Source organism: Serinus canaria, chromosome 20, assembly GCF_022539315.1.
Source record: "Serinus canaria isolate serCan28SL12 chromosome 20, serCan2020, whole genome shotgun sequence".
In the NCBI taxonomy this organism is placed as follows: domain Eukaryota; kingdom Metazoa; phylum Chordata; class Aves; order Passeriformes; family Fringillidae; genus Serinus; species Serinus canaria.
This window is the reverse complement of record NC_066333.1, coordinates 6,020,727-6,047,850: the sequence shown is the minus strand read 5'-3', so window position 1 is coordinate 6,047,850 and position 27,124 is coordinate 6,020,727. Positions and strand designations below refer to the sequence as shown.

The following is a 27,124-nucleotide window of genomic DNA, read 5'->3' as shown; positions in this document are numbered from 1 at the left end:
AGTGGCTCAAGACAAAGGTGACGACTGACTGCAGAGTGAGTCCGTGCTCTGAAGAGGAGAGGATGAGTAGGATGGGTTATGATGACAATTAGTGATCTCTGGCTAATCCTGACAGCTTCTTTCCCTAGGCTCCTTGCAGCCACAACACTACAGTTTTCTGTAAAATGAGGTAGGAGAGACAATGAATGTCAATCAAAAACCAAAAGTTCACACTCTAGGCCAGCAGGAGATGAAGCAAGCCACTGTACAAGCAAAAAAAGCCAAGCTCCTCATTTTATTCTTGGAATAAGTGCCTTTCCTGGCAGCAAGGCTGCAGGTAAGGAAGCCCATGCAAGGCAAGAGCAGACCAAGCCAGGTCCCTCTCCATTTCAGTCATAAATGTGCAGTTTTGTTGCATCAGGGGAAAATGCTTCTAATCAAGGTAAATGAAGTAGAAGTCACTGAAGAAAAGGGTCCAGCGGGTTAGCTGGCAATTTAGGCATCAGTGGAGGTAAAGAAGGGAAACTCAAGGATTACTTATATTAGTATTACAAATAGATTTCAGCCAGGCTTTATTGGGTGGGAATTATTTTTTATATGTTTTAACAATGAAAATCACTCTTTGCTCTGGAAACATAGGCACAGAGTTGAAAATAGGAGTATGGCAGAAAACACATGGCAGTAACCAAAAAGAGATAGAAAAAGGTAGGATATGTAATTGGGTGATGGCAAAGCAGAGTGCCCTGAATGTGTGTAAGCATGGAAGGCAACCCATGCTGCAAGATCTAGCACCTATAGGTACCACCCATCCCCTAACTGGTGGGGAAAAAAAAATTTAAAATATTTAAAAATCAATCCTCTCCTGGTAGGCACTCATGGTACCTGGCAAGGTGTCAAATAATCATCAGCTTGAGTATGAAGAAAGAGGGATTCCTTTCCCTTTGTTAAGCTCATATTGAGTGCATTTGGTTTGATGCAAACATTGGCTTTTTCTCATCTATGTTAATTAACCAGCATGACAGGACTCAGCATCTTCCATGAGAGGTGAAAAAGAGAGAGAAGGACAGACCTGAGACTTGCTCATCTTACCTGTAATACTTTGCCCTGGGGACTCTCAGCAAACAGCAACACCTGATTGTACAAAGGGTCCAATGACTTGCGAGCCACTTTTGTCTTCTTTTTAGCAATGCACACGCCATTCTCTAGCAGGTAAGCTTTGATGTAAGCAGCTGGAACAAAGAACATGGTCAAATATGAAGAAAATCTTCATGCTCACTTTAGAAAAGACAGAGAGCCATGTCTCAGGTGTTTCTAAAGAAGGCAGTTACAGAAGGGAAAAGATTTCCCCAAGCAGCCTTGTTTTCAGTACCACACACAGGCTGCTTAGTCCTGCCAAGCAAAAATTCAAATTTTCCCTGTTCACAAACATTGTGGGAGGCTGGGGCTCAGCGAAGTGCTGTAGGAGATCAGAGCATCCTACCTGGCAGTGTTTTGGAGCCAGGTTTTGGTGTCAGTCCTCGAGCCTGAATGATATCCACTTCAAGCTGCCCATTTCGCTCTTGCAAGCCAATTTCCACGTCCCCTAAACCAAAATGTCAAAATATATAGAAGACTTTCAAAATAATAATACATCTTTGGGTTGCAAAAATCTTTAAAAAACAATCTTCATGTCCCTCCTGCACAAACTGTAACAAACTGTATGTGCCTCATTTCCTCCTGTATTACTCTGGAGCAGCTCCACAGTGATTGCACGCCACATGTTCAAAAGCAAATTTGACTGGGAGCCCTCTAAAATGGCTTTGGTGGCTCAGTCTCCTACTCTTTGTGGCAGCAAGCTTCTCATCTCTCCTAAATGGAAGAACCTAGGACTGCAGGCTGCTTTGGAAAATGCAATTATGGCGGACCATAAGGAAATTCTTACAGAGCCTGATGGGCCTTAGAGAAAGAAAAACCCCACAAGATGCATTTTCAGGATTTTTGCTGCATTTGACTTAGTCTGTGCCTTTCAGAGCTGAGGGAGAAAAGCATAAAACTGCTGCTCTCCTCCTAATGCCACATTTGCTGCAGTCAGCAAAACCTTTCAGCCAAGCTCACTCGATTTAACAGAGAAATGGAGCAGGACAGTGTTAGATCAGCAGATGGTGGATACATTATTAGGTGGCTTGTAGGAGCTGTCTGTTCAAGACTCAGTTAAAGCCACCCAACTCCTTTGTGTTCCTTACCCATCGAGGTGGTGGCCAAGGTCTGACGGCCAACAAACTGTGCAGGGCCCATGCTCCCCAGGAAGTCACTGAACTGCCCAGCAGATGCCAGATGAACTCCACTGAAATTCAAGCTGCAAAAGAAAATTATTTTGGCAAGTGGTTAATCTGCATTTTAAAGCAACTCAGTAACTAAGAACCAGATTTATCTTCGAAATGAATGACGTCTACAGAGCCTTTTTTTGAGCAAAACTCGATGGTTTCTACACAGTTTAGTTACATGGAATCCATTTAAAAACTCTTTCCTCATCGAAAAAACCCCAATAATGGCTGCAGTCACCAGCTGGTCAATATTTGTTTAGCTATAACTAATTGTCTCTAAGGAAAATCTCTGCTATCTCAGGCTTATATGTGGCTGTCACCTCTTCTCATAACAGATTCCTAAAACAACCTATAGGATGTCTCTTGGTAGCCATCCCTTCCCAATCCTCATTTCTGCAGAGGAAATAATCCATCTAGAGCAGTAGTTAACAGTGAGATGAGCAGGGCAAGCATCAATCCCCTAGGGACTCAATTCCCTATCCATTTATCATACACATTGAGCAATACATCTCCTGTTTGATTAGAGGGTCCCATTTCCTCCTGCTCAACACCAGAAGCATCCACCCTGTGGTTTTCACATCTGCTTCCACAACTGTAGCCACAAAGAGGATCTGAATACGGGTGGCAAGGCTAACAGGACAACATCCTAAAACACCAGTAGCATCTCTGCCACAGTCACCACAGCAAAACAAAAGCTGTTGGGAGGACAGAGCCTCCAAATCTCATCACCAGGCACTGAGGCTGGCCCATGGCAAGCTACAGGTGCTGGTCACTGCACTGGGATATGTGTGTAGCAACATAAGAGTCAAACTCTGTGGTACACTGATACAGATGAAGATTTACCCAGTTGTACCCTGATTTACGCAGCTGTTTTGGAGGTTGTAGAAGAACGTGCTGCAAATGGTAAGGAGGAGGCTTGAGGCCAGCATTTGACACCTACATTTGTCCCACAGGCATCTGCCAAGCCATGACACAGCTGCTGAGACACGTCAGGAGCTCTGTGCCGGGATACCCACGCTGCCGCGCCGGGTGCTGCTCTCTGCCTGCTGCGTGCCAAAGCCAGGCACAATTACAAACCTCCTCCACTCCTCCAAGCTTCCCTGAAGGGGGGCAATTACCCACAGAGTGATGCAGCCCCTGTTCCCCAAATCCCTTTCTCACAAAAGATGCTGTGAGGAGGCTGCATGTTGGGTACAAGTGACGGCAGAGAGGAGCCCTGCCTGCGGGGTGGGCTGGGGACTGCAGCCTCTCACACAGCTGAGTCAGCCACAAAGCCTTGGTGATGCCCCCCTGCTAGCCAGTTACATTTAAAAGACATTAAAAAGAAAAGGAATTCTTTTCCAACCCCATTCAACCAGCAGTGTGTTAATTTCAGGTTGGAATTTCAGCTCTCATTAGCTATTTGCAGACCTGCTCTCAGCCCCATGGGAATATTTATTTATTCTGACAGGGAAGGAGGATGCCAGCACACACACCTCAGCAGCTCACCACTCATGGGGACTGAAGAGGGCATGGCACTAGCAAGGGTTCATGGGGTGGCTTAGCTCCCTGTGACAGGGGCACTGCATTAAATGGCCCAACTTTTAAACAGAATACTGCACCTCCCCTCTACACTGACCTGGCTCTTTGAGAAATCTGGTTATTGCTGCTGGGCAGGGAGAGCTGCTGAGCCATCAGCATGGAAAAACCTGCCCTTGAGCTCTTTACAAATGTCACCTTTGTGCAAAGGGATGAGGGAGTCTCAGAGTCTTGGGTGACAGGCTTGGGAGGCGCTCTGCTTGGGTGCATTTTCCTCAGTTCAGTGGTTTTTTCACCCTGCATCCACTGCTTGCACCAACACTCCAGGTGATATTTTGAGATACAACAGAAACTGCATTTATTTGGCATTTGTTGCAGAGAAGGCTAAACATTTTTCTCAGTTTCCTGTGTCACCAACTCCTTAGCAGCACAAGGTGTATCCCCAACGTCCAGGGCCACACTCTGCTCCCTGTGGGCACAAAATTCCTGCCCCACCACCCACCTGGCATCTGTCAGCCCCACCGTGGCAGCCATCCCTGGGACCAGGGCAGAGTTGCTGGATTTGTGGCCTGGCTCCCCAGGAAAAACTGTGCACACACTGAGAGAGAGAGAGCCCCAGGGCTGGAAAATCTGCAGGGACATGGGATGGGGGAAGCAGAGGAAGAAGGAGCCCAGAGCCAGACAGGCTTTATCTGGCTCATGATTTGCCCATACAAGGAGGGAAGAAGTGAGTCCTGGTGCACAGGAGGACCAGTGAGACTCCGTGACCCTGCTGGCTCAGGCATTTTGGGCTGCACACAGAGAGTCAAAAAAGGATGAAAACTAGTGCCTAGAGAACTCAAAATAGTGCAGGAAAAAGGAGATCTGACAGACAAAGACGTAAGATTCAGCAGGAGATGAATGCACCATCAGCCAGAAGGTAAATGTTTTCTTTATTCTCTTCAACTCATGGAAGACAAATGGGCCAAGCTCGGGTCTCACTCCTGCCCTGGGGAGTGTGTGACCTGAACCAGCATGTAAATAACAATCTGGCAAGACAATTCATAGCTGTTCAGGGAAATGTTCACTGCTGTGCTCAGAACAGATGCTTGGGCTAATTAGCAAGATGCTGAGGAGCAGGACAGAGGAGGGGAAGCCCAGGACTGAGTGAAGCTGAGGGCTATGAGAGTTCACAGCACACCCAGAACCAGGTCTTGGAGCAATTCCTCTCTGGGGGGAAGTCCAACCATGTAACTGCAGAGGACAAACAAAGGTGGGAGAGGACCACCCACAAAAACCCCACAGGACAGCAAAGAGAGAAACCCCTCTGGCCCCTGAATACTCAAAACAATTCAGTAAACCACGTATTTTACCTGCCAGGGAGAGAATCACATCAAAGGCTCATGCCAAGTACTCCTCTGCACTATACCTGTGTGGAGAGAAGGCACCTGTGCTCTCACACCAGCCCACCCCTGCTCTGCTCTAGCAGGAGGTGGCCCTGCCCAGGGCAGTGGGGCTGAAACCAGATGATATTTAAGGTCCCTTCCAAGCTGTTAGGTGATGCTATCTATGAATTCTGCTAGCAAAGGCTCTGCCCAGCAGCTGGGGCAGCTCAGGAGGAAGCAAAAGCACCTGCTAACAGAGCAGCTGATGCTGCAGCCTGCATCGATGATATAGAGGAAAAAAGCAGGAGAGTATGAAGGACAGTGTTAAAAAGCACAAGAACAAGGACTATTGGGGTAAAGGTGAACCAATGGCAACTGCAAGTGCTTACAGCAAAGCAAAGGCTGCTGCTATCCTCCATAAATTCAGAAGTCAGAGAGCTCTGGATGACCTTGAAACGATGAATGCTCTGCAGTGCAAACTACAGCAAGAGGGCAGGACACTGCTGCAGGGACAGCCAGGCTGGGCCACCAGCACAGAGCCTTGCAAGGAGGGCAGTGGAGCTGCTGCTTGAATGAAGCTGCTGATCCCAAGGGGAATGGCAAAGCTCACTTAGAAACACAGGCCAAGGTCAAGACTCCATCAGTCTGGATAACAGCCCTAGTTAATGGGTTTACTAGCACTATAAGAAACTCTGTATTAAATTAGACAGTTAATGTTCCCCACTGTTGTTGTATTTGACTGGGAAGGGAAGACATAGGAATTACTTCTATAATAGATTATGCCATTAGCTGGTAGAACTGGCTGCTATGTTGCACAGAGGCTGACCTTTTGCAGTCCTGCTTTATTAGACACTAGAAGCAGCAGCTCTAAATCTTGGCTTTGACCAATTCCTGGACATATATTTGGGTATTGCCAATAACCCTGGAATGGAAACAATTTCTGCTTGGAAAAATCATAAGCTATCTCCAAGAAAGCTACTGCTTCTCCCTTGAGGGGAGAGAGAAGGGGAAAATAAACCAGCAGAAATTGAGTATGAATGTGGATTAAAACCAGCAGGAACCATTTAGCAGAACAGACCAAATTTCAGATGCTCAAATTCAGCTTGATGAGCTGTCTGTTAAATGCTCAGAGAGAAGCTGGGATGGGGAGGTGAGGGGGACATGTATGGTGAGATTGCTGGGACAGGCTCTCCCAATTTCACCACTTGTTTTTCCTGCAGTTAAAGCAGGGAGGAAAAGAGCTCCAGGGAGCACTGTGACTTAACTCTTTAAATGCAGCCCTGATGCTCCCAAGAGCCCCTCCCTGCCACTCTGGAACATGCTGCAGGCTCAGCAGACTTTCCCTGCCTGCCCTTTGCATATACCAAGCTGTTCTGACCCATCCTTGATCCAAACCAGCTCTCCAGCTGAACCACCACGCACTGGATGTGCTGGAGACAGGCTCCTGAAGGGATCTGCTGCAGGTGACAGTGGTGTCTCCACCTTGGGTGACAGCCAGCAGATGTTTCACACACACTGGAGCAATCCTGGAAAGCCTTTCCCCTCCCATTGCCCAACACGTCTGTCCCTTAAGGGGAACAATCACTACAACCTGCTTATCACCGATATGAGATTACTTTTTTTTTATTGCATCTAAAGAGAAATGCTAAAAATAGCCAGAGGAATAAAGAGGGAGAGCTTTGCAGCTGACTTGCAAATAGCAGCTGCCAGAGCCAGCAGGGCCCAGTGACAGGACCATCTCACGCTGCAAAGAGCTGCACACAGAGAAGATTAACAGGTGACACTTGTCAGCCTTTTGTCTAAAGGGCACAAATCCTCCAGTGAGCAAGGGCAGCACAGCCTTTGAACAGCAAAGCGAAATTAATTATCTCTTCTCTGGCCCTTTGCTTTCACTAATCATGATTTACAGGCTCTGCTCTGCCACAGCCAAATGGGGATGATTTTAAGAGAGTTAAAGATTATGGGTTTGCTGGGGAATTGGTCCTAAGCTGAATGCAATGCTATTGTTGGCCAGAAGGCAGAGGAAGAGCACAGGGAGGTCAGCGATGCCTCCAGCATGTCAAGGACAAATGAAGGACATTTTGCTGGAGGATGCTCAGACCATGGTCTTTGGCTGTAGGCAAGGAGGCAGAGCAGGGACAGCAGAAAGATAACACTGGATACTATTGATCCTGGGATCTCTGAGCCCCCCAACACAGCAGAAACCTGCAGCAAGGTTAACCCTGGCTGCACAGGCATCAGCTCCTGCCAAAGCTCAGCACAGGCTGCAAACACCATTTCAGCATCAAATACCCATTGCTGTGCCCAAACTGTCCCTGGCATAAGAGCCAGCAGGCACAGCGGCGGGGACACACCTGGGGACAGCAGGGAGTAGGGGACAGCAGCAGAGACACACCTGGGGACAGCAGAGACCCGGGGACAGCAGGGACACAGCTAGCGATAGCAGCGACACACCTAGTGGCAGAGGGAGCTGGGGACAGCAGGGACACAGCTAGCGATAGCAGCGACACACCTAGTGACAGAGGGAGCTGGGGACAGCAGGGACACAGCTAGCGATAGCAGGGACACACCTAGTGACAGAGGGAGCCGGGGACAGCAGGGACACAGCTAGCGATAGCAGGGACACACCTAGTGACAGAGGGAGCCGGGGACAGCAGGGACAGCTATCTAGCGATAGCAGGGACACACCTAGTGACAGAGGGAGTTGGGGACAGCAGGGACACAGCTAGCGATAGCAGGGACACACCTAGTGACAGAGAGAATCGCGGCCAGCCGCCAGAGGGAGACACGAGCCCGCGGCAGCGCTGCCGCTCCCGCACTCCCGCGGTGCCCGCGCACAGCAGGTACCAACCACCAGCCCGGCTTTATGGCACAGTGACCGAGCCCACAAAGCCTTTCTGTCTTTTTGGGACACGTTTATATGCAGGGTAAGACTGGCTGTATATACACACAGGGGAAAAGAAGCTGGATAGCAGCACTGTGGAAAGGGACCTGGGGGTCCTGGTTGATGGCACGTTGAACGTGGTCAGCAGTGCCCTGGCAGCCAGGAGGGCCAATCCTGTCCTGGGGACATCAGACACAGCATTGCCAGCAAGGGAGGGGATTGTCCTGCCCTGCTCTGGTACAGCCTCACCTCAAGTCCTGGGGGCAGTTTTGGCACAACAATATAAAAAAGACATGGAGCTATTAAGAGTTAAAAGGAGGCCATGAGGATGGTGAGGATGGAGGGGAAACCTTATGGGAAACACTGGAAGTAACACGGCTTGTTCATTCTGGAGGAGACTGAGGGGAGACTTCATTGTGGTCTTCAATATCCTCATGAGAGGAAGCAGAGGAATAGGCATGGATCTCTGCCCTCTCATGACCGGTGACAGTTCCTGAGGAAATGGTATAAAGCTGTGTCAGGGGAGGGTTAGGCTGGATAGTAGAAAAGGATTTTCACCCAGAGGATGGTGGGGCACTGGAACAGGGCAGTGGTCACATCCCTGAGCCTGCCTGAGTTCTAGAAGTGTTTGGACACCACTATCAGGCACAGGGTGGGATTCCTGGGGTCTCCTGTGCAGGGCCAGGAGTTAGACTTGAGGATCCTCGTGGGTCCCTTCCAACTCAGCATATTCTACATTCTATGGATCTTAGAAGCTGTGTGCTCGAACTGGGGCTGAAACTGCCCAGACCTTCTTCTTTTAAACACAACATTCCTAATCCTGATTATTTACGAAATCTGTGCAGCCTCTGAAGACTGTGTTCTTGTGCTGCATGCTGTAGGTCAGGCTGTATGAAATCTTCCTCTGTAGAGTAATTTAAGAGTGGCTTAAAGGCTCCTTGCCAGCTGCTTGCTTCTCTGCTCTTTCAGGGTAGCAGCATTTCCTGACCTACCCCTTGCAAAGACCAGGTCCTTCCCCTCTGTGGGCAAATCATGCAGTCGCTCCCTTCATGGCACAGCAGCTGCTCCTTCTAAATGACTGGATGGAGAACCAGCTTTTCAGAGTTTGCTTGTAAACTGATCAGGATTTGAATGCCTAGATGGACAACACTGATTTCAATGCAAAATGCTATGAAGAAAATGCAGAGCAGCTGTGCTGATCCCTCTCACACAGCATATGTGGCTCTGCTCAGTCCCTTCCCCACTCCTGCCTGCTGGTGGCTACAGATTAGCATGCAGAGTGTGCAGAGGCAGAAACATTTAGGGAAAATGTATCATTAATTTCTCTTCCTGTCCGTGCAGAGTTTGTCCGACCTCTTTTCTAAATCTATTTTTAAATTGCTCCTGGGACTCTGTTTGCCAGGTATCCCATTATGCTGTTGAGAGCGTTTGCAGAATCAGCTGGTCAAAATCTTGTAATACTCACAGGAAATATGGTCAGAATGCATCTCCACAGGTCAGCCAGTCACACCCAAGACTGGAGCAGCCTTCTTTACACCATCTAGGATAGCTGCTTTTCTAACTTGTTCTTAAATCCTTCCCATAGAATTTATTCCTGTGCATTAATTTCCTTTTTCCTCCCAAATATTTTTCCAGTTTTTCCTGTTTACACATCAGTCCTGAACGTCCTTTGTGAATGATCAGTTTGAAAAACAGACCACACATTCCTTTCTTTTCCTCTTGATATCATACTTTTTTATAAGTCTTTCAAGACTTTGGGACTGGTCTTGATTGTACTAACATGTAATGGCCACACTTGCTGCTGTGCCTGTGCAGAAGAAATACAGAGTAAAGCATTCATCTCCCTTCACAGGCTGGGGGTAACACCCTTTTTTCCAGGAGCTCTCTCAGGAGAAGAGAATTTTGTGTCCTCTGCCTTGGACCAAATTCCCATTCCTGTCTCTCTGTTTCCCAAGTTGCACACCTTGACTCCCACGGAACTCCACTGCTGTGGGTTCAGCGAGGTGGTGAGGCCAGACAGCTTCAACACAGCCACCCCCTGGCACACCCTGACAACAGCTATGTCTAGAAAATAACATTTTGTCTTGTTCTTTTCATGGATTCGTTTTCACTAGCCACACAAACACCTATCTGCCATCATCTCAAGTCTCCAGAGGTGATACATTCTTAAAGAGCTGCTCCACTGTGTCTGGTATGTGCATGGGATGTGTGTGGGCCCAGGGTTCAGAAATTATTGTTCTGTTCTTGTAAATAAAAAAGCCTCCTTTTTTTATTCTCTCATTGCACAAAATTGCATTTAATAAGCAAATTGCCTAAACACAGCCATGCATCTCAGTGGTTTGACTTGCACAGCTGAACTAACAGATACACCACACATCTACATCTAATATGGAGCTAAATTCTCCAGCTCTATCTTTAAAAAACAGGGACAGCAACAGATTCCTTCAGCCAGAAGAAATGGGGAGAGGGAAGTCTCCTCTGAGACTGATAACATATTTGACAGTTATTTTATTTGAGCATTAAAAAAACCCCATCAGAACTCCAATTTCAGGGAGCAGTAATGTTCTGTGTAACAATCACACTCATCCATATTGCATGTTAACGTCTTTTAAATCGCATCTCCCAGGCAGGAGCCAAGCAGAATCTATCAGCTAAGGAGGAAGGCAGAACTTGCCAATGCCCATTACTCCATCACTCAAATATTTATGGTGTGCAGCAGCAATAGGCATCCAGCTACACTGTCCAGGGACTGGGCACACAGCCCCTTCCTTAACCTGCCAAAGTCAATGTGAACTCTGCAGGAGTCTTCACCTTGGCTGGGAAGATTTTCCATGAGAATCTATCCCTGCAGGACCCAAACTCACCCTAACCCCACCAACTGCACACCTCTCCTGTGCCAGGCAAGATCTCTGCCTCTCAACAAGCTCTGTTTCTCTCTGGGCCACTCCAGTTTCTCCACATTTTTAGCACTGTGACGTGCTGTCTTCTGTGCTGTAACACATTGTACTCCGCTCGCGTAACTCTCTCCTTCTGCTCTTGCTCTATGAATTCTGCCACTGAAACAGTGCTATAAAAACTATGCACTGAATTCTGTACAAAGACCTCCCCCACTCCCTTCCCCACCTTGCCAGGCTAGCTCCATTTTTAGCAATCACTAGTCATCTCAGATGTACTGAATAAAAGATAGCTACCTGTCTTCAGTGAGCAATTCTGTCTGCTCCCAAGAGGTTGCTGAAGGTGGGATTCACTGTATTTCCTGCTGTAACTACAGCTCTCAAGGTCACATCCTTTCCAAGCTGTGCTGGTCAAGCTTTGCCTGCACAAAAGGATGTGCTGCTGCTGAACAGGCTAAGGAATTTCTTGATATATTACAGAAATAATCTCCATGCCTTTCCTGGTTTCCATCTCAAAAGACACAGATTTCTTACAGCCTGAACTGATATTAACATGTTTCATTACATTTTTTTAAAGGACTCGGATTCAAAGAGACCTGAAGATAATCTGTTATAAAATAGAAATCTCCTGGCTTTGGAAATCAAACAAGAAGCATTCAGGGAATAGCTGCAATGTGAATCTCCTGAACGGGGCATTCAGGAATCAAGTCTTCTGGTCATTCTTGAATGTTTATGGATAATTTCTGGTGAAGGGAAGAGAATGTTCATGTGGTCACAACCCAGGCCAGTGTTTTCTCCTGCTTCCTGTTAATTATTGTTCCACAGTGAAGCAGAGAAGGGCAGCCTAAGCCCCAGTGTTGGCTCATACCAGCCCAGGGGGAGAGCGGGTACCAGAGGCAGAAGAAAGTCAAGAGATGTGAGATGCCCGTGCTGGTGGCACTTGTGCCAGGCTGTGTCCTGCTCCTGCCTAGGGCACTGCAGGGCAGAGCTCAGGCAGCACTGCCCTCACCAAGGAGAAGAGAGATGAGATGGCAAACAACAAGATGCTTCCTCACTGGACCTGCACACTCACCTCAGATAACAGGAGAACAATCCACCAAGTCTTTGTTAGTCACCACCTCCTGTGCTTTTCTAAGGTAAAAATCACCTGATCTCTCCAGAACTTAATCATCTCAGCAGTAGCCAGCAAGAACAAAAACCCTATGAGTACCACTCACTAGGCACTATGGCAGCTAGCAGGCTTTTGTTCCAGGTCCATTTTTATCTTTCTGGTCCATTTTCAGGAAGAAAAGTGTTTGGCAGGAACAAGTTACATGCAAGTCCAGAATCTACTGCTTTTTGAATGCTGTACATGGTCTCGTGCAGCTGCAGCAAAACCCAGCCAAAACAAGATTTAGATGGTGCAAGAGCCAGGATGGAGCTGAGATTCTGCTGAATCTCACAGGGCTGTTTGTGAGTTATTCCTATATTGGGAATTGTATCCTTGCAGCAATCCTGGTGTCCTGAGACTACCCCACAGGCACTTACTACAGTGGGCAACTGTTTTCTCAAGTGAATCTTTAAGAATAGACATAGAAGAAAATATTCACTGCTGTAGGATTTGTAACCAGTGCTAAGATTGTTCCAGATGAATTATGAATGGAAACATCTGTGTGTGTGAAAGCACAACCAACCTGGCTGCAGCAGATCTGTTCTCCAGTGACAGGGGAAGAACAGACAACAAGGTTAGAGAGCACATCACTTCCATAGCCTGTTTGAGGGCAGACTGTGGCCATAAAGATCCCCCCAAAAAAGGGAACAAAAAGGTGGCAGTGCTGCTTGAGATCTACAGAGATGAAAAAGAGCAAGACCCTGAGGTGAAAGACCACTCCTAAATAGCAGGTAAGTCCTAGAAAGTGTAAGAAAAACACAGTCTGAGAACCAGCCTGTTGTGAAGAACAACTCAGCAGACACAGCAAGGGCTTGACAGATGGTGTTCCATGTCCTCCCTGCAGCACACAACCCAGCCTGGCTCCAGCACCTGGATTCATGAGGCTTGGTGCCCACATGGGGTGGTGAGAGCATGAGGGAAACCTGGACATGGGAATGGCTGAAAACAGCTTTGTTCAAGGTAAATATCTACTTCTCCTTCCACAAAGCCTCACATTGAGTTTTATTTTATTAATTTCCTATACTAGTGCACAACCACTGTGCAATAGAAAATCTGGATAAGAAGGTTGGAGGACTTCTTGTCTGGCAAAAGTTTACATGAAGCAGTGTGTTGACAGTGTCAGCATTTCCTGGCATGCTATATAAGCTCTAATTCCAGGAGATGCATCACTGAGCCCAGGCAGTCTCCAGTATGCTGCATCTTCAGGAAAAGGGAGTATTCAAAAGAAGGCCTAGCATACCTCAGAGGTATACTCCTACATAATAAGCCCCTCCATGGAAAGAAAATCTGGATTTTATGCACTCTGGTGTTCGCATGAAAGCAGCAATGCTCAAAACCATGGACTTCAGAATATTCTTTAACTGGGATACCTTGCACTAGCACAGAGCAGCTGTGGCAGCTGCCACCAGCTCCCTGCAACAAACATGAAGAAGCAGACAGCAAGCAACACTTTCTAAAAAGCAGTTTGTATGGCTGAGGGCTGGTATTTAGACTTGCTGCAGTAAAGTTTCACCAAATCTTTGATCACTTCAGCACTCCACCTTTGGAAGTTGTCCTGTCAGTCCTTAAACTGATAAGGATTATAAGAACACATGGAAATTGAGAGGTTGTGAATCCATCCTTTTCCAGGTGTGGACACACCAAAGGGATGCATGGGTGGAATGAGCTAGAACAGCATTGCCTTGTTGAAAACCAGGGGGTTGACAGTCACTGCTGAAAACTCTCTGACCTGGGAGAATTTATCTGCACCAGTCACAAACCCAGCTTTTATTAGAGAGAAAATCAACTTGCAATAGCTAACAGAGACGTATGAATCTTCATTCTGCCTCCCTGGAAAGACAGCTACCGCAAACGAGAGAGGTCAAGAGAAATCTGATTTAGGAGAACACATTTCTGTTCCTCAAAGCTATTCCCCAAACAATTCCATTCTTTGCTGCAGGAAAAGAAAGCAGAGAAACTACCCTCCCACCATGTTTCAAGAGAATTGAGCCCTCTTAGCTCTTTGTACTCTCAGCCCTGTTTGCTTATCACTTGTGGCTCAGACAGATAGCTGCAATTCCCACCAGGTTCTCAGAAGAGATTAATTACCCCACCCAGGAACAAAGCATCCAGGAACCACTTAATCACACTTTTCAGAGAAGAGACCACCCCATCCCGGGCTGAGGCACTGGCAAGGATGATCTGGCAGGGTTCAAGGCTGGAATACCAAACCTCAGGCTTGTTCTAATAAAGACAATTGCTTTGCAAGACAAGCTTTTCCTTTTTCTGTCCAGCTGGTAGCTACATTCCTGTCACCTGCCTTCAGGGTGAGACAGCACTTGTAGGGGTGCAGTATTTTGTTGGCAGAAATACTCCCCTCTCCAAGAAAGCCCAACGAAGCAGCTGATGGAAGCAGTGAGAGGACACAGACCATTCAGGGAACTACACCCCTTCCCAGGAGGATAAGCTATGTAAATACAAAAAAGAAAGAATTTTGCCCTGCATGAAAGCAGATTCTTACTCCTCATTGCCCAGGGAATGAACTTAATCACTAATCCTCTGCATCTAGTAGCGGAGGCAGAACTCCAAGCCACAGGACTGTGCTGTGTAGCAGGAAAATTTCCCTGGAGACAGCAGCTCACAGAAGAGATAAGGTACATCACAGCTTTGGAGTGACAAGATTGCTATCGCAGTCTGTGCCTCATTACTATTTTGAACCTTCAGCACAGATCTATGATGCCTTTCCAGGATTAGCCTACTTCTAAAGCTAAAGAAAGTCTCTCTTAATTTACAGCCTGTTACTTATTTAACACCAGAATCACATTAATTGAGAGGACTATCTCAGCATTTTAGCTGTACAGTGTACTTGGAATACCACACAGGACTCGAGAGCATACAGAGGGATGCCAAGTGTAGTCCTTGGCTTGAACAGGACACCTTTCAGGTATAGAAACATTTTGGCCACACACCTAGAAAGCACAAAATCAGATGGTATGTACTGCCTTCTTCTTTAAACACTGTGGGTTTTTTGCTTCCAAAGATTCCCATGAACAGTCATCTTAGTAAAATAATTAAATTTCCATATATGGCTTCAAGTAATGGAAATACAAAAACCAGAACTGGAGACAAGTCAGGTCCCAAAGTTCTGGCCTAAATATCCCCTGCTTTGCACTCTGGTATAAAGTCTGAATGCAAGCGTGCTGGAACTTCTCTTGGAATCAAAAATCTTTTCTGAAACACATTTTTTAGGACACTGTAACTCAGATAAAACAAAGTTTTTTACCGAAGTACACACAGGCTCCAAAATATATCTTTTGATAGCAGAATTTTGCTATGTTATCATGTATTTTATTACTTTCACCCTTTTCAGCACCTTCCTTCTGCCCCAAACCAAAGGGCTACTTTGAAACAGGGGGAATGGACAACTATTGTGCAACATTAAAAAATACTGGCTTATAATTTATGAGCAGTAATGAGCCTCTGCTATTGACCCTGAATTACTCATCCAAAGGCAAAGTGGTTAAAAGTAATGGGTATCTGCTTCAGCTCAGAGTAATGAGGACACTAAAAAAAGTATATAAACAGTCAAGTATGTGCCAGCTATGCAGAGAGATCTGCTCTAATTGCATGGGCAGTACACCTGCAGCACAGGCGAGTCAGAAAAACACATCGTCCATCATGCTGGAGGAAAATTAATAGGTTCAGGGACAGTGCATCCCACGAGTGATTACCCAGCTCCCTTCTGATGACTTACTTCCCCTCTGATCCATAGCTGTTCATGCTGTCCTCGATGGACTCGTGGCTGGCTTGGCGGATGGTCCTGCTGGGCATCTCCACAGCCAGGCCCGTCTCTGTGCTCCTCTGGATGGCTCCCTTCAGCCTCCGACCATCACCATCTAGGAACACAAGGGAGAAAATGCAGTCAGCCTCTATTCCCAGAGCCTTCTGCATGACAGAGCCAAGGAGAAGCAGAGGAGGTCTTTTGGAAGACCAGCCTGGCATCTGTCACACAACATTTCCCCTACCCAGCCCTGCTTCATCAGCAGCTCCCGAGTCACCTCTGGAACACACTCACTGCTCCACCATGCCAGGCCCAGCAGATACTCAGAGCATGCACACCCTCCCTGCCTGCTCCAACCATTTGTACCAATTAATTATCCATTGAGAAGGCAGCCACACCAGCTGGCTGCACCCAGAGCTACCCAGTCAGGGAACACAGCAGCAGCAACCACGGGCACAGCTGATGCCTCCAAGCCTTTCCCAAATCCCATGTTGCTGCCTCAGGTTGTGTGGAACAGCACAAAGAGTGGCAGGTCCTGGTGGGCATTGAGTGAGCAGAGGGGAGGAAAAGGCCAGGCAGCACCAGAGGTGCTGTCAAAGCAGGAGCCCTCCCAGACCAGCCACAGGGGATTCATTTGGCACAGCCAAAATGTTCCCTGGTGGCACCAGCAGTAGAAAACCCTGGAGAGGACTATTCCCCTTGATAGACGCCCTCAGCCACAGCATAGAGGGAATTAAGTAGGTTTTGGTTCCTCCTGGGTGCAGTCTTCAGAGGCTCAACCCTCTGAAATTAACAGCTGCTATTTTCATCCTCCATCTCAAGCAGTCTGTTTCTCAGAACAAACCATGTTATGCAATGAATATGTAATGAATACCATTACTATTAATTGCTGTAGCTGGTGTTAGGAAGCTCCAGATTTCATCCCACATAGAGCACTCATCCTGAAACACATCTGCTACAAGTTTTCTGAACAAAGCAAAATTACCTAATCCTCTAAAGATGCTCAGTCATTACCCTTGACTCAGGCAACAAACCTCTGACCCACAGTGCTCTCAGATACCTTCCAGCTTTTTTGAGTAGCACCTCCAGAAGAGAAATGACCCAGCTACTGAGTCTGGAGAACTCAGGATCGCCAAATATTAAAGAAAGCAAATCTTTCAAAGAATCACAGGATGGGTAAGGTTGGAAGGGACCACAGTGGGTCATCTGATGCATCCTCCCTGCTGGAACAGGGTCATACTAGAGCACACTGCACAGGATTGCGTCAAGACAGTTCTTGAATATCTCCAGTGAGGGAGACTCCACAACTTTCTGGGCAACCTGTTCCAGTGCACCCACACAGTGAAGTTCTTCCTCATATTCAGGTGGCACTTCTGGTGAATCACTTTCTGAACTACTTTGGAAATATGAGGGTATCTGTAATAACCTGCCTAAAATACACTGTTATTTGTAGCAGGCTGCTTGACCTAAAATACTTTTCTTTAGATCTTGGTGGGAAGAGGAACTTTGGAAAAAAAATTCTGTAAGATACCAGAAATGCTTCCTATCTCACTTCTCCAATTATATCTACATGGAAATGCAAACACAAAAATTCTCCTATCAATACAGCTGTAAAGTACCTTTTCCTCTACTATCATGAGGCTTCCAACTGGGTAAATGTGCTGGCCCCAGGGCTCTGTACCAGCTGCTGTCCCCACATATGGTGCAGCCTGTGTACACATGTCCCTGTGAGCTAAGGGGATCGAATTTGCACATTCTGGGTTAACATTAACTACAGTTTGTACTGTTTGTGTGCCTAGAGCAATGCATGAAGCACATTGTATAAATCAGGAAGTCACACAAATGTAAAACATATTTGTCATGTGCTTTCAAAACCCAAACCTTCAGGCAAGAATATCAATATGGGCATCAACAAAAGCGAAGCTTTGTGAAATGGCCATGCTTATTCTCCCAACCAGTGCAGAGCAGCTCTCTGTGATGCACCCTCCTTAGCTTTGTGCAGCTCACTGGAGCCTCTGATGGGGTCTGTAGGTTCCTCTGAGGGCACATCCCACAGCCATGTGGGCAGGCTTGATTGTCCATTTCATTTCTCACATCCACCTCCACAAACAATCTCTGAGCCATCCACATGCACCAGTGCCCATCCTTCCTCCACCTGTGCACTCAGAGCACTCATCCTCCTGCCCTTTGAGGTTACTCCTCACAAGAGCTCTGCTGGCAGCCAGAGTCAAAGCATCAAATGACATAAATGTAGGAAACAAATTAAAAAAGCCTCATTGCCCAGCCATGCAACATCTGCTTTAAAAAAATCTCTTCTTTCCCCAATCTACTGAGATGTGCCTGGGGACACTCAATATTAAAAGACTATTCATCCACAGCTGGAAACACATGAGAGGCTTGGGACAGAGCAAGGGTTTGGAGCAATACAAGGTGCTCTATCAACTATCTCCTGCTTGAAAGCCAGGGAAATAAAGCAGAAGGGCCCAAAGGCAGCACTGTGAGAGCACCAGGGCACTGTACCAGAGATTTAGCTGGCATGGGGCAAGTTCAGCTGTAGAGCACCACATGCACAGCTTTCCACTGCTGGGTGGATCATTTTCTAGTAGACCTGATTGCTTTTGCAGATTCGTATAAAGAAAAGGAAAAAATTACAAAGGAAAAAAAAAGGAAAGGAAAAATGGCAAAAGTATAATTGAGAATCTCTATAACAAGACAACAGGAACAAAGGACAAAAATCCTTTGCTCCTCCCTCTTCATCTAGTCAGAGATGCACAGCAACTCCTGCATCTTACAAATGATCCCTCATTTTTCTGGAAAAAAGTTGGAGAAACCTTTCTCCCCCTACAGTCTCTTTTTGCTGAAAGTTTCCTTGGAACAGAAGGGGAATCGTTTGTTTTGTCAAAAAGGCAAGCTCCAAACCACAGCAGCCAGAGGCATGACTGAAACAGGGTAAGAGATCACCATATGCACCAGAGATGCCATCAGGAAGGAGGTACAGGCTCCTAAACCATCCATCCCCATCAGCTGGGAGAGGAGGACAGATCAGGGATAGCACACCTGGAAAGGAAATAAAGATGGATGACACTGCATTTCTCATCTGGGAACCAGAAATGTTTCACAACCAACAGTTACCTACCATCAACCTTCTCTGGTCAGTGTGGAGCACAGCACAGGGGCTGTGCCTCCCCCCCTTCCTGAAATCTTTGTGCCTTGACACCTTTGCCAATCAGAAGGTAAATGATATGCATCTATGAGGGTGTTGCCTGGCAAAATCATTTGTCTTAATTTGTCAGTGGTATCTGAAACAAGTAAGAGCAGTATCGACATTTTCTGCAGCGTCACCAGATTCATTCCCTGCACCTCTTCCAATTAAGCACAAACAACAGAGGTTAAGCAGTCAGTCAAGCCTGCAGTGCAACACCTCACTAAGAGAGGATTTTAGTTTGGGATGACCTTGGGAAGAAGAAATTTTTTGGTCAAATATCCAGGATGAAGATACACAGCACCTCGCTGATGCCAACAACCAGAAGGGCCCAGGAGTCACTGCCAAGCTCTCAGTGTTGACAGGTGCTTTGATTTTGCTCTGCTCAGCCAAACAATTTATGTTTGGCTAAAGAATATCTTCTAAAGCACTATCCACTCTGGGTGTGAAGAATATCAAGAAATGAAGAATCTGCCATTTGTCTGCAGTTTATTTTACTACCTGACATTTAGAGATGTGGCTTAAGTTTGCCTGGTTTCAGCTTTCACACATCAGGTTTTTTTAGTGCCCTTCTCCACCCCAAGAGCTGCTTTGTGTTCTCACTATACAGACTTTTCTGCAGTGCAGATGAGTTATCTCTCAATCTTATTTTGACAAGTTAAACAGACTGAGAACTCTATGTCTCTCATGCTCTGGCTTTTTTTTTTTCTCCCAGCCTTGAATCTTTCTAACAATCTCCCCAGGTTTTAAACTCCCTTTTGAGAACTGAACTGAAGTCTCCATTTTAGTGCAGAAATGCATACAGAAGTAAAAATCAGCTTGTACTCTCATCTTCACTGCTTCTGCTGGCATCTCCCAAGACCACAGCAAGCTCCTGGTCACATCACACCTCACCTGGAGGCTGTGCAGTCCCTTGCCTGTCCTGCTGGCACAACCTTGCAGAACATTATAATAAAAAAATATGTAACAAAACAAATGCTATTTGAAGAGAAAGCAAGCAAAACTCCAGACAGTTTTATAGAGCTCTACAATACTCAATACTATTTACTCTCTAATGTCCACATCACCAGTGAATTAAGTGAGGTTTAAACTCATGCTTGCTCCAAATCATATGAAAACACGGAGCATCACCAGGCCTTCAAGAGAGCCCTCCTGCCTTTGAGGCTTTTCCTTGAAAACCGCTTTTTGATATGTGAAGCAAGGTTTTTATCCACTTATCACAATCACATTCTTAGGGCCATGTTGTTCTAGGACAAAACCCTAACATACTTACCACACTCACCCAGTGACTGTGTCTTCTAAAACTTGGTGAAAAAAAAAATTCTCACAAGACCCATTTTCCCTACATTTTTCTTGATTGATATTAATTATATTCCATCATTTTATTCATTATTAATTAGATCTCATTATCATGTTTCCCCTCATCTTTGAGCGATGTCAGACCAACCAACCAGAAATTCCTTCCAGGCAGCCCAGTAACAAATGAAGAGGAGCAAGGTGACCGTGCAGGTGCCCTGTGCAGAGGAAAGCACCTTCTGGAGAGCTCTCTTAACTCAACTTTCAGCTGCCAACCCAGAGGCAGCTCTTCTCAAGGATGGAGCCTATCCTGTGGAGGAGCTGCCACCAAGAACTGGATTTGCCTGAAATTATGGGGTGGGAAAAATAAGAGCGGTGCTGCTCCCTTCTCTCCCCCAAGGAAAGAGTAACCACTCCTCATGTCCTCTTCTACATCACTCCCACACACAACTCCTTGAAACTCTTCCTCTCTGCTGCTGACAGGGCTCTCCATGCTCAGAGGCCAGTAAGTCCTGAAAAATCTATGTGAGTCCTGCAATAACTCCTCACAAGGTCGTGATTATATAATTATTACTCCTACACAGAATTACTGTACGATAGATGTTTATTGATGGCACTTCTAAGAGACAGAACTGTCTCTCACTGTTATCCCTACACTGTCTGATCTCTTGCCACTTCCTTTTTCCTCCACCCAGGTACTTGTTACAATCTTTCTGTTTTCCACTTTGTTTTCAATTTTCTCCTCCATCGTGGCTTGCTACCATCACAAAATGAACACAGCATGATGCCATGTGCTACAGACCCTCCTGTACTTTAGAATTAATTGGTATTGATTTAGCCCTGAGATTAGGCATTGACTGACTTTCAACTCAATCAGCCTGGCTCCTAAATTACCCAACCACTTCCAAGCACAGAGCACAGTGGCACCCAAAGCACATGGACACACAGCACCAACACGGGCCACCCAAGACACCAAGTAGCTGTTATCCTTTCCTAAACTTCAGCTTGAGGTGCCAGGGGGAAAATCAGGAAGGGAAATCACTTGGATGCTTACTTTCATTTGTTCCTATTGCAAAGCTCTGGAAAATATAACATTTTGTATTTTCCAAGAAAGTCAGTCCAAGCTTGAGCAAAGAGACTGCATCCCCACTGCTTTTCTTATCCAAGTGTAGCAGTGTGGAACAATTCCCATCCAAACATGCCGCAGGGCATCAGCCTGGGCAGACTCTGCTCCCTGGATTCACACCTGGGTTCCTCAGCACATGAATCGCCTGCTTTGCTCCAAAATACAAACCTGAGCTTATGAAGCATGCAGAACTGACAGCTCCAGCAAGGGACCACAGAAAAACCCATCTGGCAGAGTCCAGGAAGCCTTCAGAGCATGCTGTAGATCAGGTAGAAAGCAGAGCCAGGACATGACCCAACTGCCTGCAGAGGAGATTTGCCAGGAGCTATCTTCTTTCAGTTCATGCTGAATCTGCTCTACCCTTGGCCCAAACACAGGCTCACAAGCCCTTTCATTTTATGCAGTCACTAACTTCACTCTTTGGTTTTGACCCTAGGAGTTTTTCCCTAGCTTTCTTCCCCACAAAGATCTGCCCCTGAGAAAAGCTGAAGCAGTTTTGGGGCTGAAAACGAAGGGAAAACATCAAGCACCCATCGGGACAATATCACCTGCTGAGGTGAGGGAGGTTCCCAAGTCCAACAACTGGTCTTTGGGATGTCTGTGGGCAAAATGCAGCAGTGGGAGTCTCAGCTCAGCTTCCCATCAGACTGCTAAAGCACTGACCATTTCACCTCCTACCTGTTTTCAGCTACTCTGAGAAAAGAGTCAGCACATTAACTTCTCCACTTGAAACTTTGTCACTGTATTGTTACTCCTGAAGGGTTTAAAAAAAAATAGAATTCTTCTGTTTAGTCAGACGCTGACTCCCTGTGACACGTACTAAGACTTGTGTGCCATGAATCAGTTCTGAGATGAATAAAAACTCCATTGTTCAGCTTCAGAGGAGAAGAAGAGAAGCCTTCCCACTGCCTTGCATGAATGCCCAACACCTGTGACAGCCTGGCAAACACTGAGCTGCTGGCTGCCAGGGTGGGCAGCACAGGCCCCTCTACAGGGCTGTCTCTGTTCAGAGCAAGCCCTGATGCTCTCCTAAGGGGCTGCTTCTGCTGAGGGAAAAAAAAAAAAAAATACTGGATTGTCACTTCAGAATGCAGTTTAACGAGATGAACTCAATCTCATCATGCCTGGCAAGCCCTGACATCCTGCCAAGCATTCCCTACATCAACATCCTAATGGAGTGTGAATTATGAGCACCTAAAGAGAGGCAGTTTGTACTGTGCTCCAGAACATGCCAGGCTATCATCACAGCCTGAGTAATCCACCAGAATGACAGAAAATGGCTGGGGATAAGCAGGGGCACTAATCAGGCTGTATGCTTCGTTCCCCTTGTCCTAGTTTCAGACACCAACAAAATCACACCCCTTCTTTCCAAATTAAGCACAGAATCTTTGTGGGATAGGAAAAAACCCCAGCATGTTAATTCTAATCTGTGGAGGTTAGGTACATTCACAGGGTTAGGAAAGTTCAATCAACTCTTCTTGTGAGAGCCCGAAAAACAGTAAAATTAGCAACTATTTGCATTGCTGTTACAGCTACTGACTCCAGCTGAATGCAGAGCAGGGCCAGGACATCCTGCCTGCATGGGAAACCTCTGGAGATGCCAATGAGACACCTCCAAATTCCCACTGCAGCACAGTTCCAACAGATCCCACTGCTCCTGATCCACAAGGGTATTCCAGCACAGAAAAGCTTTCTCTCATCCTAGAGCTCAGACTGGCCTGTCCTCACCCACACCCAGATGTGGGGGTGTCAAACCAACTCCCCCGAACCCAGAGGTTTCTGTTCTTCCCCCTCACCATTAAAAGATGACCAAAAATCATTCCCAGAGGTGTTCCACACAGCATTGGAAGGCTTGCTTTGCTGACACCCAGTGTAAATATGATCAAAGACCATAATCACCATTAGAAGACAACCGAAAATCGTTCACAGGGTTATTTTCAAGACCAGCCCCAGAGTCTGCCTTCCCTAGCTGCCCCAGAACCCAGCCCAAACCCCATCTCCTCAGACACTTAAAGCAGCATTTTTTCCTCCATGCTGGTCTGACTTGCAGTTTGGTTTAAATCCAACTGGGCCTGTAGCTAAGCAAGTCTCCACCTCAGTAGATGTTATCATCTCTTGTAGCTTGTCTGGGGCATGGGTAGAGTATCAATTTTTCCTTCTTTCCTCAAAAGCTCCATTTCCTTATTTTAAACATATTTCTTCTCCTTTTGAGGTTAAAACCAAATAGTTCCCATGATGCTATTTTTAATTGTGACCTTTTTGATAATTCATCTATATAAAAAATTTAACAGCCAAAATTTTAATTTAAAAGTGTCTAAAGAAAAAGTTCTGCAACAAACACGTAGCCAGGAAAATCCTTTGGAGAATTTTCCCTTCCCTGTCAAAAGAGAGAAAGCCAACAGCCAAAAAGGTAAACACATATGTTCCACTGTCAATGACTTTCAAATGGAGTTTTTGACTACCATAAAAATTGTTTCGCTTTTCACTACAAAAAGGCTGCAGTACCATAACACTAACAAAAATGTTTGGTTCTTTCAGAGTATTTCATGGGAACCACTTTGCAGCTAGACCCAGCTCTTCAGAATTCTTTCCATGTCTCTATTTTGTTTGCAGCAGCAGGATCCAAATAGCTTTATCTGATGGATGCTTTTGCATTTTTATTTTTATAAGAAAATGGAACACACTGCCCCCTTCTCTTCCCCCAATCTGCCAGGCTTTGCAGTAGAGTCTGATTAAATGAAATGTCCATAGCCACCCAGAAAATTCACTGCTCTAATATTTCTGCAGCAATGAAACCTGACCATTGCTCTGTCTGTAGCCCAGGTCTCCAGGGAAAGACAAGCACAGAACTGCTGATGCTGCACCAGCTGTCTGGGACACGTCTGGGAGAGACATCCCACATCCCAGGCCCTTCTTCATCTGCTCCTTTTGTGCTTGGGCAAGGGGTGATGACTTCAAAGTGTAATCTTACTATGATACTTAGAGTCCAATAAATCACAGATACACACATACAACACTCTCTCACTGCATGGCAACTGGGGGATTCAATCTTTCTACTTCTTGCATTTTGGGTTTTAAGCCTCACTAAGAGTTAAACTCCCCTCTGACATCAGCCCATCTGGGAACCCCAGTGGGTCTGCAGTCCAAGTATGTACCAAGTCAAGGAAAATTTAGCTGATGGGCTCAGAGAACATGTACATTTGGCACAGGCAATTAATTTAACTGATTTATTTAAACTACTACACTGTAATATTTACTCCCTAGAAAGCTGAGGGAAGTGTCATACATACAAACATCAACCAGTGGTGCTCTCCATGTTCTCAGTTCCAAACTCTTGGAACTCTGCCAGCTATCAAGATGTATCAAGAAAACATCAAAGAAGAAAGATGAGTGGCTGGTTAGTGTGCCAGTACCATCCCAGGGCTTTCTTCTTGTTAATTCACAAGGAGAATTAGAGGTTGAGCCAGTTTATGTCCCTGTGGCTGGAAGTCCTCCAGCTAACCAACATAAGTTGTGAAGGCCAGGTGAGGTTCTCTACTTAATTACAAGAGAGTTGAACCAGAGCACCCTGATGTCCTAATTCTGCCATCCATCTCACACTATTAATAACTGAGCATGTTGCTTCAGTTCAGGTTCTGAAATATGAATGAGCCTGAGCTGCAGAAAACCTCTTGATTTAGAAAAGGATCACAAAAATGAGGTGAATTCACAAAAATAAAGCTACTAGAAAGAGCCATTGTAGAGAAAGATGGCATGAGATGAAAGAGCTGCCCTGCCTACACTTCACTGAGCCAAGAAATTTTGCATGAGGCTGCTGTGTCCTTACTGAGCCTGCTGGACCTGCCTGCTCACCAACTGCCCCTCCTGGCAGAGCCCAGCATCTACCTCTTCACTTTTGGGAAGGAAGTAGGGACAAAGTAACTTCAGCAGCTTGTTTGCAAGCTGTGCTTTCCTGCTGCAGAAGAGGACTCAGGTCATGAGCCTCCTAAAGCCACCAAAACCTCCCAGAGCTGCTGACACACCTTTCTGTCCCACTGGATGCTCTCAGCTCCAGTGGTCTGCTTCCACCCACAAATTGAATTTTAAACTGAGATCAGGTATCAGGCCTTTTCTCCCAGGGGCACTAGCTTATTTCTCTCTCTACATCCAGAGCCATCTTTTCCAGCATTTTTAGAGTCTGCACATCTCAGACATCTCCCCCAAATTTAGCTGAAACTAGAAAGTGTCTGCTGCATAGTAATGATGGGAAGAAAGTCAAGACAGCAGCTTAAGCATTGAAGAAATACTTGTCTCCCTCAAAATCACAGCTACTACACAGCAGTTTAGTTTTGACAGACAAAATTCAGAGGAAGCAGTTGACAAGGCCATATTTATTAATGAGATTTCTTCCCTTTTCTTCTGTCCTACTGATGCTCTTTTAGGAGCAAGCAGCTTTGTCAAGACCACGTGTGTGTGAGCACAGAGAGCAACAGTCTTGGCACAATGCATGAGTCATGCAACCTTTTGTTCACTCGTTATAAATACAATTAAAAACACAGCCCCATTTCCTTAACAGGCACAAAGCCACACAGAACCCTGGAGTCATTCATAAACTAGAATCCTCGTGCAGAATTGCGTTTAGAACAGCATTTGATTTGTGTTTAGCTTGGGTAATAATTATTTCATCATATTTTCCTTAAGGAAATGAATGCTCAAATTCACAAGGAGTGAAACTTTAATTATACACACTGCTAAATAACTTGTGTCCATTTGGAAGCAATTATTTGATCCACTATGGAAGAGAGAGGGGGGAGCCGATGGTCTGGTTTCCAGAGAAGTTAAACAATTTCAGGCATTGAGTTCCTAACTCCAGACGATCTCACCAGATGTTACAACTGCTTGTGTCAGGCTTCACCAAAGGTGCTCTCATGGAATACCTGTAGCAAATGCTAGAGGAGCATGTTCTTCCCCTCTAATTCTACATATTGCTTTGACTCCCATGGGGACATCCCATGACAGGTCCATGGCTATGGAGTGTCTGCTGTGCCAGGCAAGTACCACAGCCCACCACAGGTGTACTAAAGGGAACCCTTTTCTTCCCAAATGGTACCAAGAACTGTACAAAACCCTCTGTTTATAGCACACCTGTGGTGCTGAAGGGAGAGCTCAGAGCTGCATTTCCCAAAAGCCTGCAAATGGACCCAGTGCACTCACAGCGTTTCTCTCACACAGATCCCTTTCAGGATCAAGGTTCTGGATCAAGTGCAGGGTTCTGAGTGGGTGGAGTGAAAGGAGAGCACCCAGCCCTTCATGACTGCAGTAATTTCACTGCAGATATCTCATGACAGCTGGAAGGGAAGGTCAGGCTTCAATGCCCAGAAGCAGGACAGGAGCCACGGTTCCTTACGCTGCTAAGTCATTCACGGTGACTAAGAAATCAAAGTGAGTTTGTATCACTGCAAACAGCCCTGCCAATCATCCATCACAGATACCTTCAACTGGGGACAAGTCAGGCCGTTACACATGGAAAACACCACCCAATACCAAAAGCAGAGGCGCTGGAATTTAACTAGCAGACACCTAAGAAAAAACATTCAAGCAAAATTTTCACAGCCCAAACCCTGAGGAGACACATGCAAGCTCCCATCCGAGTGACACACTCTCCCACA

General features: G+C 46.1%; 1 protein-coding gene across 1 annotated transcript in view; it reads right to left on the bottom strand.

The window, feature by feature from the left end:
• The window catches only part of RIMS4 (regulating synaptic membrane exocytosis 4), a 55,629-nt gene that overhangs the window by 8,486 nt on the left and 20,019 nt on the right, over positions 1-27,124 (bottom strand). The window contains exons 2-5 of the mRNA XM_009092975.4: positions 15,826-15,967; positions 2,202-2,314; positions 1,460-1,561; positions 1,069-1,208 (exon numbers count right to left, since the gene is read on the bottom strand). Of these exons, the coding sequence (XP_009091223.3) occupies positions 1,069-1,208; positions 1,460-1,561; positions 2,202-2,314; positions 15,826-15,967 (497 nt within the window). The remainder of the gene's footprint in view (positions 1-1,068; positions 1,209-1,459; positions 1,562-2,201; positions 2,315-15,825; positions 15,968-27,124) is intronic.